This window comes from Acipenser ruthenus, chromosome 3, assembly GCF_902713425.1.
Source record: "Acipenser ruthenus chromosome 3, fAciRut3.2 maternal haplotype, whole genome shotgun sequence".
Classification (NCBI taxonomy): domain Eukaryota; kingdom Metazoa; phylum Chordata; class Actinopteri; order Acipenseriformes; family Acipenseridae; genus Acipenser; species Acipenser ruthenus.
In genome coordinates, this window is record NC_081191.1 from 35,797,736 (window position 1) to 35,813,708 (window position 15,973).

A 15,973-nucleotide genomic window follows, 5' to 3' on the forward strand; every position below is an offset into this window, starting at 1 on the left:
GACACAGTCAGCCAACTGTGTCTGTCACGTTTGGCATTGAGGTGGAACGCATTGAGCCACACTTGTAGTGGGCGCATGCAAAGCAGACCCAGCTGAATGGCTGATGTGGCTGCGGCCATCAGACCTAATAGTTTCTGGCACAAAAGGAGGGTGACCTGCGATCCCTGTTGAAACAGGGAGAGGCAACCTTGGATAGCTGCACTTCTGCTATCCGACAGGTATGTGCGCATCATAATGGAGTCCAGCCTGAGCCCCAAGTACGTAGTGCACTGCACCGGTGTAAGCTGACTCTTTGTATCGTTGATAGTGAGGCCCAACCTTGCCAGATGCTCTGTCACAACCGCCGTGTGGGCCACTGCTCCCTCCCGCAACTGGGAAGTTTAATACTCTGATCCCCTGCAGCTGCTTTGAAAACATGCGAGGATCTAGGGAGAGGCCAAATGGCAGTACAGCAAACTCGTAAACGCTTCCTTGAAAAGAAAAGCGGAGATACTTTCTGTGCTCTGGACGAATGGGAATATGAAAGTACGCGTCCCGTAAGGAGGATGTGGCGGTCCGTCAGCATTTGGAACCACCTTTCTTTTAAGAACCCGTTGAGGAGCCTCAGGTCTAAGATGGGCCAAAAACCACTGTCCTTCTTGGGTACCAGAAAATACCTCGAGTAGTACCCCTCTCCATCGTCCAAGGGACCTGTAAGAAAGCTGCAGCGCGTCCCATAAAGAGCTGGACAACAGGTGGGCACTGGCTTCCGAGGCCACCTGTTTATTTGATAATATCACTAGTTTCAATATCGCATTATCTTTATCACGAAACCAAAACGAAAAGAAAACACACACACACACACACACACACACACACACACACACACACACACACACACACACTTGGCAATTACTTCGTTTCCACGATGTCTGCAGCATCGTGCTGCATTGTTCTGTCACTGTTATGAAAGCGTGCCACATTGTTTTCATGATTTTTGTAAAAATCCATACCGTGTCCTGGCTTATGTCAGCACCATGCAATGCCAGCATCCTCATACCCGACTGCCACCGGACTGTTGTGCACAAGGCTGTAGAGCAGGGGTTCTCAAACTTGGTCCTGGGAATCCCCTGTGGCTGCTGGTTTTCATTCCAACTGAGCTCTCAATTACTTACCTAGGCCCTTAATTGAACTAATAATTTCAGTTCAATTAAGGGTCTAAAGATGTAGGACCGAGTTTGAGAAGCCCTGCTGTAGAGTAACTGCACAAGAACGAAGAAAAAAAAACTTGGAGTGAATAGGTGAATAAGTAGAATGAAATGCTATCCAGTGCCGTGAAAAAAAAAAAAAGTTGATAGCAGATTGTTTTTATTTTTTTAAATGGGCAGAATCGGGTAGTTGTATTTTATTATTATTATTATTATTATTATTATTATTATTATTATTATTATTATTATTATCATTATTTCTTCTGTCGAAAACCAAAAGCAAATAAAAAAAAAACTTCATCTCAAAAACATCTTGATGCTTCTGAGATGACCTTTATAGGTATTATGTAGTTTTGTTATCTACACGGATTTATACATTTCGAAGGGACCGCTTGGCATGCTGACACGGTATAGCCAAAATAAAATGTGTGCTCCCTTGTACTGGAACGATGGGCTTGTTCTTACATGCCAAGAATTTGGGCTTCATGTAATGTTTCTGTGTAGGCCAACTTGTTGAAGTACTTTACGAGAGTAACCAAATATTTAAAACTAAAAGTTAATATCTTTAAAGAGGTTAAAACATTCATACATTCTTTATTAGTATTCTAGTTTGTTTACATTTGTTAGCCTTGAGTTTGATCGAAGTTCAATGTAATGGAGCACTGTGCCTTTAAGAAATTAATAATTTGAACAGAATAATACATATACTAATATTTGATACTGTAAATTATTAATTTTAAATTGTTCAGTGTTGTGTGCAAGTGTTCGATATATGTGGCCAGTGGACCGTCTTGGCATGTACTGTTTTTTGGGGGGTTTTTTTTGCAAATATCAGGATGTTTAGTGTTATTGTTTTAAATATTTGCTTAATACGTGATAGCTTTAGACAAGTTCGAAGTTGACTATAAAATCCGGTCCTGCAAAAGTCTTGTGATTTGATTTATAGCTGGAATTGAGTAGATTTGGTTGGGCGAGCAAACCACTCCCCCTTCTCAACCCACTTGTAGTCAGCAAGCGATAGCTGCTTTTTGAAGGGCGAAAAGGGCTTGTTTTGGTTCTGCGAGATTTCACTTGGAATTTTTTTTGTGTTTTGTTACCGCGAATGCTTTCACGTCCTTGTTCGCTAAGTGCTAACTTTGATTTGGTCCGGCCCTTAGTGTTAACTGGTCTGCAGCCACTCTGCATAACAAAGCCATCAAGGACAAAGTCAAAAACATATCTGGGCCAAATAATGAAATATAAATCTAGGATCTTTGGTGAACTAATCTCTTAAAAAAGCAGCAATATAAAATAATTCTGAATTTTTTCGACTGTATCTCAGCAGCAGCAAGTTACATGGTTGTATACAGCTATTTAATTAAATCACAGCAAATCTGATTAGGTTAATCAAAACTGACAGTAATCTATTGTCTCAAAACTAATTAATTTTCTCTATTTTGCCGTGATTACAGAATGATTTAACTTTTTAAATCCCATCAATAATGTTAGCAACACATCTCTGATATATACACAGTGACTGTATACTAATAATAAAGAATTGCCCAAACAGGCTTGGAATGTTTGATGAGTAATGTACTAGGTTTTTGCTTTTCCCTGGTATATGTTATGAGGGCACATCATGATGGATCAATAATAAACTGGTACATTTTACTTTTTCTTACTTTGCTTTTGTAACCAAAAGAAATATAATCCAGGGCTGTTTGGAGAAGCGGAACGCCTCATAGATGACAGACATTGTTGGGACACGTCCAACAGGAGTCTGCCTGTCAACAGAAGTAAAGTTGTATTGCTGGATTTTGTCTGATCCCACCTTTCATTTCTAAATACTTAGAATGTGCTGAAAACTGGGTCCTGTCAGACACTGCACATCAGGAAAATAACCTTTACCTACAACTTCAATGAAGCTTTAGGTTGACCTTAAAAAACAGCTTTCTTTTGAAACCCAGATGAAGGTGCTATGGATGCCAATACAGCTGAGGTCTAGATGCCAAAATACCTTGTTTTTTGGTAAAAAAAATAAATACAGTAAAATAAAAAATCAATAAATAAATAAATAATAAAGATTTATTAAAAAATAGTAAAACGTTTTATTTAATGTATCTCCTATAAGTAGTGCTCATTATTTTCTCTCTTGTCACCTTGTGCTGTTTCGATGAGAGAACTTTAAAGTGAGCTGATCACACTGTTTGTTAAGATGATGTGTTAGTCTAATAGATTTACTATTAGGAGTGTTGCTGGTGCCTAATTTTAGTAATGCTTCAGGGACCACTTGGGATTTGCTCATGGTGGACCTCAACTTGGGAATCTGATTTATAAGAATCAAACTGACGCACAATTTGTTGCTGTATAATATAACATTTCCAAATCTGCCTATGGTGCACATTTTTAACATGAACAATCCATATTACTCTTCAGTCTGAAGCCATTCATTTATTTAAAAGTTATTAAATGATCATAGAAACATCTGATTTATTGTACAACATATTGTTAATAATTTATGCCGCCAATTAGACACCTACTACTACAAGCTAATTGTGATTTGTATGTGCACGTTTAGGTAGATAAATGAGTCTATACAGTTCAAGCATTATCATTTTTACAGGGAATGTATGATAACCAGTCAGCAACAGGAGAAAGGTGTGCCTTTCAAAGATTCAAGAACTAGTATGCTGCAGTCATGCTATAAATGATCTTCAAGCTACGTTTATTAACTGCCTTAAGCTCTTCCTGTCACTCGGAAATTGGTTTGAAAAAATAGTGGTCTAAAAACAGCAAGCTATTTGCCGAGGACATAAGTTATCTGGAATATACTGAGCTGTCTAGCACATGTGCTGCTACACTAGCAGTTAATGGTATGTTTAGATAGTCTTGGTGCTTTCTGACTCCCTGTGCTCTAATTCATGTTCTGCGTACAGCTAGTTGGATGAAAAATGCCTGCCTAAAGTGCAGGCAATGCTGAAACAAACTGCTATCAAACAGGGTCTTCCCTGAGCGCTGGAAGCTGTGCAAATGATCTCCCACCAACCCTTGCCCATCTGTCATGTTCACAACAAACTTCTTCACATCTTCTTAATTTATTATACCATTTCATCATGCTGCTAGTGCTGCTGCTGTCATTATTCATTTGATAGGTTTCTTGTTGTGTGCTATGTAAATGCATTTTGATGAATCCCTTAAATCATTATTTTTCTTAAACGTGATTGCTTATGTCCTCTGTCTCCTTCATGAATTAAACGTTTGTGTTTGCAAAAGGAGCTGGATCTCATTTTTTTTTAGGAACCTTAAGTGGAGAGTGATTTATGTCATCTTTAATCAGAATAGAGTTGTATCCCAGTCCCTAAAGGAAAAGCAAACAATACATCACACAGCCAAGCTTTATTCATGTTGCCATTTTAGTCATAAAATTGACCTAGATCACTTTGCTGCATTCTTTTTAAATGATTTTACTGAAATACATTTACTTTTCAGATATTCCTAAAAGACTATACAGTGTCACCAACGAATATTCAGAGAATTTTCTATGTTTTAATTTTCAGAATTGTATATAGTACAATATATTAGAATTACATTGTGTAAAAGGTTTAATCTTTTAAGCTGGATCCTTTTACATTAAATGTTACAGTACTCATCTTGCCAATTAAAAAACATTAAACAATATATATATATATATATATATATATATATATATATATATATATATATATATATATATATATATATATATATACAGTATATGTAGGATTATAATAATATACTTTAGGATTGAAACAATTCAGTATGAATTTGCCAATATTTTTTACAAAAAAATTCTTTAGTTTGTATGTCACCAGAAATCCTTAGTTCAACTTCCTTTGTTTGTTTTCCAACACAATCCATTGTTTCCAAAGTTAACATTGGAAAATATCTCTTAAAACTCAAATAATATTATTTCAATTGCTTGATCAATAACAGTATAACATTCTATGCAATGTTGTTTATAAAATAAACTACTTGTTAAATACATAAACAGACAACCAAATAAACTGTTAAACAATTTTCTACACATAAACATTATGTATTAAACTAATAATACTTTTTACAAGTTTCTGCCATTTCTGTTTGGTTAATGTGTTTGAAAAAAAAAAAAAAAAAAAAAAAAAGTTTGGGCTCTGGACTCTTGACCGGAGGGTTGTGGGTTCAATCCCAGGTAGGGGACACTGCTGCTGTACCCTTGAGCAAGGTACTTTACCTAGATTGCTCCAGTAAAAACCCAACTGTATAAATGGGTAATTGTATGTAAAAATTATCTAATTGTATGTAAAAATAATGTGATATCTTGTAACAAATGTAAGTCACCCTGGATAAGGGTGTCTGCTAATAAAAAAAATAATATTTGTTTGCTTAAATTAGTACCTAAGTTATGTGCACATTGTATCATTTTGACTTAAGGTACATACAGTATTTTACCATCCAAAACTTACCAAAGAATACATCGATTTTGTATTGTTCCTGTTCCCCAGGTCACGACAAATATCCCTTTGGACATCCAATAAATACTGTAGCCTATACTCAGTAGTACAAAAGAATATATATTTTTTATTTATTTTGAAATGCATTATTATTATTATTATTATTATTATTATTATTATTATTATTATTATTATTATTATTATTGCTGTTGTTGTTGGAATTATTTGTATTTATACATTAATAAATAAATACATTTGCAAATACATGTGACAGGTGTTCCAGATGCTGATAAAAACATACCGCTAGACTGGAACCCCCCACGTGTCACAGATGATTCTCCGTTTTGAGAGTTTCAGTAACACTGTATATATAGGCACCTCTTTGGCACACTATATTCTTTCCAGGATTGTTTCACGAAGGACTATCAAAGGATCAGGAAATGTAGTACAGTACTATTAGTCTTAAAAGTCAGTCATTACCCACACCGTGAAAATGTACTGTACAGGTTTGTCTCTTTAACAGCCGGGATATTATCACTCAACAGTAACGATTGTCTTTAACTTTATGGTTCTTAGGGTGGGGTGCTAAGTTTGTAACGTTTCGTAAAATAAATATTAGATTGACAGATAGATAGATAGATAGATAGATAGATAGATAGATAGATAGATAGATAGATAGATAGATAGACAGATAGAAAGACACTACTGTTATTTCACCCGAGAATGACGAAAGTAAAGGCATAATCATTGTACTGAAAACGAGGACATAGCTGTTTCTGTACTGAAACTGGCAGCATTGGAGCGCATGTGATGTTTTCTCAAGTCAGTGAAATAAGAACTATGTATTTCGATACTATTAAGTAACAGTACTGTACTTTCTTTAAAGACGTTTGTGATAAGTATTTATAAGTACATGAAAGTATTTATTTGTGTGTGTGTGCGCGAGCGCGAGTGTAAAGAGAACCTGCACTGTGCTCGTCGCAGCTTGTCTACAACATGCCTGTTGTGGCGTTCCTGTTGCAAGGCTGCTGGTAGTTTTAAGCAGTGTGAGAATCCTGGGACTGGTGATGTCAGACTGGTTGGGTCATTTGAAGGTTAGCAGCCTGGGAAGGGTTCATTGAAAGTTCACTCGCATATATTAGGCAATTCAATCTTTCATTCTCTGTGACAAAACTAGTAGGAAGTGAGCGGCATGGAGGCAGAACAAACCATTCGTCAATAAAGGGGAGAGTGGATTTTTAAAATGTAAACCCTTTTGTTTTTAAACATCTCTTTGTCGTCTGTCGCAATTTGAAATAGATTATTTTGTATCTGATAATTCAGAAGGCTCACAGTGCGATATTTGGGGGGGTAAATCGTCGGATTCAGTTCAGAAAAATCATGGATGCCCCTTTTTATTTGGTATCTGGGTTGCTTGGAAATGGTAAATGATGATTTGGATCAATTACAGGCTTTTAGCTGTGTTGTCTGTCATAATTCATGATTCTAGTCTGGGAAAAAGACCAAGACTTTACGTGCCAAAAAAGGGGCAGAGTTTGATGGAGTTGGGTCCACTTTTACATGCCATTTTCCTCTACATCTAAAGGATAAGCACTTTCTCAGAGTCTGCAGGCTCATGATGTTTGACTGTATGGATGTTCTAACAGTGAGCCCTGGGCAAATGCTGGATTTCTACACTACAAGCCCTTCTTCATGCATGCTCCAGGAAAAAGCTATTAAAGCATGTTTCAATGGACTGGCACAAACAGACTGGCAGCACCGACGCAGCGCTCAGTGTAGGTTACATTTTGTTCGCTTGCTTTTCCCATCTTGTATGCCTGCACATCGAAATTCCTAGTAAAATTGCTCGTTATTGGTATGCGTTGTTACCTTGCAATGTTACTCAGTTATCATATTTTGACGTTGAGGCCTCGATTTATCTAAAAAAAAAAAACTAAAAAAAACGGTGTTTAAAACTGTCAGTGCGTCTTGAATAAATAACCTCTACAGTATATGCAAAAATAGTGCAAAGGAAAACTGCATCCACAGCATGTGAATGAACACCCAACAATATATTCATTTCTATCTGCATTAATATTTGTCAATTTATGTAATGCATAATTGATTAACTGTTAATATGTCTTATTCACGAGGTAGTAAAGAAACCACTAAAAAGTTACATTTACACTTTTATTTGGTAACGACTTTCGTACTGCCCGTATTGGCATTTTTCATTTAATGACTCCTGACATCTTCTGTTGCTACAGCGAGATGCTTTTTTGCTACAGTTCTACTCGTTGCGGGCACCCTAGTGATTTTTGCCATTAATTATGCTGGTCTAATGGTTGAAATCGTTGACTTGTGTTTGTGTGGGGGGTAAAGCATTGCTACTGCTAGCGGGGGGTTAAAAAATGACCACTGGTATCTGATCTTGACACGGTGCTGTGGAATGCAAATGGTAAACAGTGGCAGTGCTTTAGCACCACAGCTCTGAGAAATGACAAGGGGCGCCCGGCTATTCACTGCTCCGAGGAACCTGCAGGATGCTGCACTTATCTGACACTGATTTAGATAAATTACCGGCCGAGTTTTCAACAAGGTTACAAAGGGACGGCTTCAACCTTTGCATTGTACACTTGCTGTTTAAGGCTATTAGTTACTGACAGATCTTTTCTTGTAGATGAATGGTTAAATCTTCAACACACCAGAGAAATCTTGAGAACTGCATTCTGTTTTATTTTTGAAGGCGCCGGACTTCAAGGCGCGTATTTTTATTTTATTTATTTATTATTTGTTTTACGGTATTTAATTATTTTAATTTTAGTGATATGTTTGCATTTCTAATTAAACACCCGTGGTTCATTTGAATTAAACACTTAACATCATATCTAAATGAAACAAAATGGTATGTATTCAGTTTAACTACTACGTTGTAAAATATATAACATAAATTACGACCGATTACATGGTATATACAGAAGCCAGCATTAGCTTCTCGCAAAGGATGTGTTTACTCAAACGTGTGTTCCATTATTTACTTAGATAACGTTAAATAATAAATATTGTCTTCTAGTTTAATATCTCCCTTTAATAATCTTACTTCTTGTCAATGAACATTATGTGCACTGACAAGCGTTACACAACAAATCAAACAGATTGGCCTTATCTAATAGTGCAAGTGGCTTTGGTGCCAACCGTTTTTGATAAGAGTAGATTCTTGATATCAAGACCACATGCTGTTACAATGACTGCTATTTTCTGGTCTGTTTTTTAGCCCATCCGAAGTTATTTACAGAGGGTCAGGGTTATTCATTTTATAATACAATATAACATCTTCTTGGTATTTATTCTGATATGAAAAGAAAATATAGTAAATGGAAGTTATATGCATTTTGATTTTAGATGTTGTATTTATTTTGTCCCTAGTATATGAGGTAGGCCTATATTTTAAAACACTGTATAGTCTACATCACACCTAGCAATGATACAAGGCCAGCACGTTTAGACCCTGGATATTAAAATATTTCTTATTAAATGTACATTTTAATACACATAATTAAGGAATGATTTTGATTTCCTTTGAAATAATGTGTTTGTTATGTACATGGAAAGATAATTTTGTTACAAGAGCAATACATAGCTGCAGTCTTCTGGTTAAGGTCGTTTACAAACACTTTCAGTTAGTTGTCCTTTTCCATTAAAAAGTGAAAAAACTAAAAACATTTTAACAATAACTTCCATAAACATTTGCTAACACAAGACATTAATTAAAAGTTCAACAGCTTCTGGCCACACCACAGCATTTAGTATATCTTTATCTGCTAGTCTTCATTATGTGGGTTGAGTGAGATAATAAAATCTGAAAGGAAGACTGACTCACCTATTAATAGTGCTTGCATTTATAGCACTGGCATGATAAAAAATAGTTTTGGAACAAGTTTGTTCAAGTTGTACCAAGTACAGTGGCATTAACATTTTTATTTAAATGTAAAGGAGAACTTCCATGTGTTCTAAATTGAACTCCAAGCTAAAAGATGGTTGGTTGGTAGTAGCACTGGTGGTTAAGACCTGTAGGTACTACCTGTGAATGGAATAGGTTTCCTAGAACTCTAGAAGATTAGCCTCACTGTCAGCTGGAGTAAAGATAAGTCTTCATTTAAGAACATTTTAATTCCCCATTCCTCGTTACCTAATGGTGCTGAAGAATCAAAAGCTTATTTTGTATATTTAGTTTAAGTCATGGCTGAAAGCCTATTTGTTCTCTCAAGACTTTTGAGTGTGATTATATTTATTTTGTGTTTTTATTTCACTTTTATTTTTTTATTGTTTGGTCTTGTTTTCATAGGCCTTTTTAGTTATTTGATTGTGAAGCAGTTTGGGATGGCTTGTCATGAAAGGCACTATATTAAAATAACTTGATTGATTGATTGATTCTACATTCATGGAAATGGTTGACATCGCAGACAGTTGCTTCCAGTGAACTGTTAGCAATGAGTGTTTTCAAATGGTGAGTTGGCTTGCTGCAGGCTGAAGATGATCTCAAACAAGACACCCAAACAGCCAATCCGTTTTCACTTTACATTTCTTTACTTCTTTATCTCTATTGTTTAAGCAACCAAGGGTACTTAAATCATATTAAATATTAAAGAAATGTATCACTTGCGCTAATTACTGTACATATGTGCATTTGATTTGCATTTCAATGAATCAGAAAGTTTGCATTAAACCACAAATGGAGCAGATAAGGCAGTGTTTATCTTCAATGTGCAAGTCAATGAAATGGAAAAATGTAGCATAGGGCCATCTCATTCACTATTTTTTCTATAAACAAAGCTTTTTGTGTCCCAAACAATTAGGGCAACCGTTCCTTTTATGACTAAACAAGCTCTTTTTCAATGTATTCTTTCATTTTAAAAGGCTAATCACACAGGGGTCATTGAAACATCAAAGTTTTTTTTTTTTTTTTTTTTAAGTATTTGTGTAATGGAAGCCTTGAGGGTATTAATTAGCTAAGTAGATTGAAAACTGGTGCAAATGAAATTACATTCCTGGTGTTTTCATTTTGGTAGCAAACTCATTTCATGATGTTCCTCGAAATGCGTTTCTCCATGGCAAAAAAAAAAGAAACAATTCTAACTAAATACAAGCTTTTATTTTAAATGTGTAAAACAATAAAAAGTAGGACTACTTAGTCATAAACCATACCTCTGCTTGGAATTGCAATTTTTATATACTGCAAATTTAGCGATACTGTATCATTTTTTAATTATTAGTAATGTTTTATTAAATGTTTGGAGCACATACTATTTCAGACCCCAAAGGAAAATAGCTTATATTATTTTCATATGTTAATGTTATGTAAAAGCTTAGCTGACTTATGTTATGTAGTGACTTCACATACTAGTGCTGTTTAGGACAATTTATGATACAGGCCTAATTGACTGCTTACGGTGCCTTTAATAAAACAAATTAAAAATAATATGACTTCTTGTGTTTAATGAAAATGGCGTTCCCAATAATACAGAAGAGGTTAAAGTAACCTGAACTTCACATTTTAACAATCGTGTTACACTTTTCATTTCATAGCTTGCACCAGCCTTTTAAGACTTTATTTTCTGACTCTCATTGAGTTATAATTTGCCCATGCTTGTCATATTATACTGGTAAAATATGATGATACATACAATATGTGAATAAAAGTATTTTTCACTCGTACCGTTGCTGCTACGTACATTTGAATTGTTAGCATTGATTATGAATAACACCACAATCATCGGTGTAGAAGGAAGCTATCAGGTACTATATAGGCCTAATAGTCCACTTGGCTCTGGAAGTGTAGAATGTTTGTCTTCCTGCTGTAGTTTACATGATCGATATTAACTGCCCCCATTGAAACTAAATGCTGTATCACATAACAGTAAATCAGATAGATGTACTTACAGATTACTTATTGGAAGGTTTCATTATTCACATGGGAACCACTGAAAAACAATAGGAACCTCTGTGTGAAAATATATTGGCCCTCTATGTTAGTGCACTGCGATGATTTTACACGGTGTATCAGATGACTATATTTCATTTTCTTCATCGAATGAATGACTACTTGTTATTTTAAAATATGTGACGTGTGCCAGTTTTGGTTGATACTGATGAGCTGTCAGGTCTGTAGCTCCAAAGTAGCTTTTTCTTATTTATTTATTTATTTTTTTGTATTGCTCTTTTGGCTTTTGATATCATCAGTGCTGTCTAGAGAAACCCCTGAAAAAGAAACATTGATGTTTTATCCTTCCCACTATTTTTGAAGCATGTTTTCTGTGATATATGTGAAAAAGTTACAAGGCAGTTTTTTTTTCTTCTAATAATTCATTATTAAGTGACCACTGTAATAATGAAAACATAAGAAAGTGTAAAAAAAAACATAGTGAAAGCATAGGTAAGCATTGTAAATCCCCGAAAGGTATGGTAAAGCAGGTTTAGAAACTCACACTATCCCTGCACCCAGTCCTTGGTTTCTGAGCTAACATATATTTAGGGCTGTAAATCTACGTTTAATTGACTACACCTTTAAACCCATTGTTAATCCGGTCGTTTAACTGTTTAAACAGTCATAAATTTAACCTTTTACACAAGCTGATTAAAAGTTTTTTTTTTGTTTTGTTTTTTTTTATCTAATTGTATTGAAAAATAGTACTGTTAATTTTTAAAATGTGTTGTATTTTTTTTTTTGTTTGTTTTTAGTGCAGTGTGGGGGCTCTCCGAAGCAAACAGATAGGCAGGGAGCCGAGTGGTTAAAAAAAAAAAGAAACAACGGTTTTATAACTTTTTGTTTTGAACTTGATCAGTTCTATATTTACTGCTGCCCATGGTATCGCTACCATAAATCTTCTCTGCGTGAACATTAGGATCTTATTGTTCAAAAGTGACAGTACTGTAGTAGTTTTAAGTATGAAACATGACACACTGTCAAAATGAAAACATTACAAAGTTAGTGTTGGGTATGACCTCCCTGAGCATTAACACAATCCTGGCAGCGTTGACAGATCGACCTGATCAGCCTCTGGATAGACTGCTGTGGGATGTTCCGCCCCTCTTCCTGTGCAGCTGCAGCCAGCTGGCGAAGGTTGGCTGATCATGGTTGTCTCCTGTGGATGGCGCTGGCGATTTGGTCCCACAGGTGTTCTATTGGACTCAGGTCAGGAGAAAAAGCCGGCCACAGCAAGACCTCAATATTGTTTTCTTGAAGTCGTGCAATTGTCATCCTAGCACTGTGTGGTCTTGCATTGTCCTGCTGGAAAATCAACACTTCCAAATTGGAATCGTCAGTGTATCGCTGAGCAGTAAGGTTGCCCTCAGTATGCACCAAAAGCATTCTTGTGTTAAAGGAGATTCCTCCCCACATCATCACACTTCCACCGCCCCAGTCAGCATACCGCTTACCACGACGTTGTCTTCTGTCAGGTCTGTCAAGGGCAAAATGGCATTCATCGGTGAATAAAACACTGCACCACTCTCTCTGCCGCCACCTCAGAAGTTCTCTGACCCACAGAAGACGACGATTTCCTCTCTCAGCTGTCAACATGTTACCCCTGAATGGCCTCTGAGCATGCATATCATTTTCTTGCAGACTGTGTGCTACTGTCATTTTGCTGATGTGTGGGTTATTTCTTCCTGGAATTTCTCGTGCTGTAGCCACTGCAGTTTGAAAACGGTTACGCAGATGGATCAGTCGGATGTGACGGTCCTGGGCCGGCGTGGTGACCATTTGCCTTCCTGGACGTGGCCTGTCCCTCACAGAGATGGTTTCCTTCCTGGTTTTTTGGACTAGTCTGCTGATTGTTGAAGCATCTCAGTCTCCGGGCAACAGACAAGCCGCCTTCAATCATGCTGATAGGAACCAGACGATCTTCATTACTCAAGTGGGGCATAGTCGTATCTTTCACTGGTCTTGCGTGAATTAAAATCATGTCTTTTCGAATGGCTATTTATACAGATTCTTAATCAACTAATTTTGGAAATTTTAACTCAACTCAAATACCAAACACTGAGCACCTGGCGTTTTTTTGAAATCACATGACTTGAGCTCAGTATTTTGTTATTCCAAGGAACAATACTACTCAAACAATCAATAAACCTCTCTGCTCACTATTTAAAATGTAAATAACATTATGTATGTGCCCAATGAGCTATTGATGTAAAACTGTCTGTTGCATTTTCATTATGCACTTTATGTTATTGCCAATGCCGCTTACAGAAACTTTCAGGACCGGGTCAAGTTTTTATATATCAGACCCCCTCCAGAGATGGAATTATTTAATGTCATTGCTGCTATTACTTTAAGTAAAATCCTGCACACAACAACCGCACATTCTTGGAATGTGAAGGGGGTAATTACCTGTAATAGCTTTGCTCGTGGTATGCCAGCATTCATTTGTAAAAATGCTGTAAAAAAACAAAATCGGCCAGTCCAGACCCCCCGGAATGCCCTGGTCCAGGACAAAATTCCCGGTTGCCCCCCTCCTGTGGGCACTGGTTATAGCTCCATAGTTTAACCCAGTGGTTCTCAAACCAAATGTTTTGGTGGTCTCAGAGTTCAGCCACCAGTAAGTCTTCCTCAAAATACAAAGTACAGTATATCGCATGAATTGTCAAATTATTTGTTTTTGGCTTTGGCCCAAATACATAAAGCAAAACCATTAAAAAATATATATTAACACTAGAATTTTTTGATTGTCACATTGTGGTGCAAGTAAATAATTAGTACACAAAAAAAGATTTATTCACGTAAAAGTTTTTGAAAACTGTAAATAACTTGTTGAAACAATCTCAAGAGAACAAGCAGGCAATCCTAACTAGATAAAAAAATGCATACAAATCAAACACTAGGATTGTAGCCTTTTCAATTTTGAATCACTGGAAACTATTTACAAACTACCTCAGTTACTGTCTGTTTTTGCTTTACCAAGGACGACTGAGTGAGTGCCCACCAGCACACATAGCCATTTTTGTTGAGCAGGAACCAGGAATAATCTTATGATGTAATATGAACAAGAGAGACCAGAGTACAACGGTCCCCTGGGACTGCGTGGTATCTCAGATAAATAAAGCATAGATATATGCACTTTCATGTGTTTTACATTTATTTCTGTAATAAAGCCAAGTTGTTTCTCAACTACTTCCTGTTCCAATCGCATACTGCACAATTCCCAGGTAAATATAACACAATATAAATATTTGCAATTCTTTTATATCATAACGTTATATGCTGTATTAAAAAGGCTTGTGGAGGCTTGACTTTACCACACTAAAGTAGCCTAATTATAAAGCAAAGGATGTCACATAATAGTTTTTTTGTGTACTTTTTTTTATCCCTGTCAATTGTTGTTTCTTCACAATAAACAAAGTGACAAAAGATAGAATAATAACAAGCAATAGAATTACTGAGGTGTCTTTTTTTTGCTGAAGAAATGCAATTGCAAGTGTAATGTGTCAAATTTTACTTAAATAAACTGTTCAAATAAAATAAATGTGAAAAAGGGGGCGTTGTACAATTAAAACATATTTTGATTCTTGTTTATTACATTCCACGTAACTGAAAATAGGATCACAACATAAAGCAAAAACAAAACGTTGATCACTATACATACAATTTCCTGTACATGTTGGGCATTTTTGAGTAATGTAGCTGCATCTGTATCCTCTGATTCTGACTCTCTTCCTAAATAAGAAATAGCACTTTGTTTTTTATATATATATATTAATCCCATATATCAGACATAGCTGTTCCCTTTCAAGTATGAAATGTAACTGTTACCAAATGGGTATTTACCTCCTAAAAACCTGAATAAGATATATTAAAGCTGCTCAGATGAGCCTGTCATGCAGTCATGCCCCGCCCCGAGGGCATAACGGATTGCGCGCACAGATCTCAGCGCCATTTTTCCTTTCAACAATTGACCTGACCGGAGTGCCTATTTAGATAAGTACTTCTTACTTTTTCTGCTATAGATGTTCGCATTTATTGTGTTTTTACACAAATTATATGTGGTATTAAAAATAATCGCTGTATTAGTTTTACTAATTACACGTATTTGTGCACTACAGCCTGTTTGTTACGTCCCACTGCGGCCTTGTGCCCCATGTGAAGCCAGTGGCGAGTCGCTCCTTCCCAGGGATCAAGCAAGTCGGCTGACATTGTGCTCTCCCCCAGGCTGCAATAGCTCTGGCTGGAGTTATTTTATTCTTGTTTTGGCTTCAGCCTGTCAGCAATGTGTGCTGCGCCACAAGTGTAGTGAGAGCAGCTACCGGGTTCAAGCAGCACTGTGCAGGACCAAGAGGCTGCTTCGGTTGTGGTTGCTTGCA

General features: G+C 36.3%; 1 protein-coding gene across 1 annotated transcript in view; it reads left to right on the plus strand.

The window, feature by feature from the left end:
• Positions 1-6,732: 6,732 nt before the first annotated feature.
• The window catches only part of LOC117394672 (retinoic acid receptor beta-like), an 85,286-nt gene continuing 76,045 nt past the window's right edge, over positions 6,733-15,973 (plus strand). Inside the window, exon 1 of the mRNA XM_033993094.3 lies at positions 6,733-7,410. Within this exon, the coding sequence (XP_033848985.1) occupies positions 7,251-7,410 (160 nt within the window). The 5' untranslated portion in view covers positions 6,733-7,250. The remainder of the gene's footprint in view (positions 7,411-15,973) is intronic.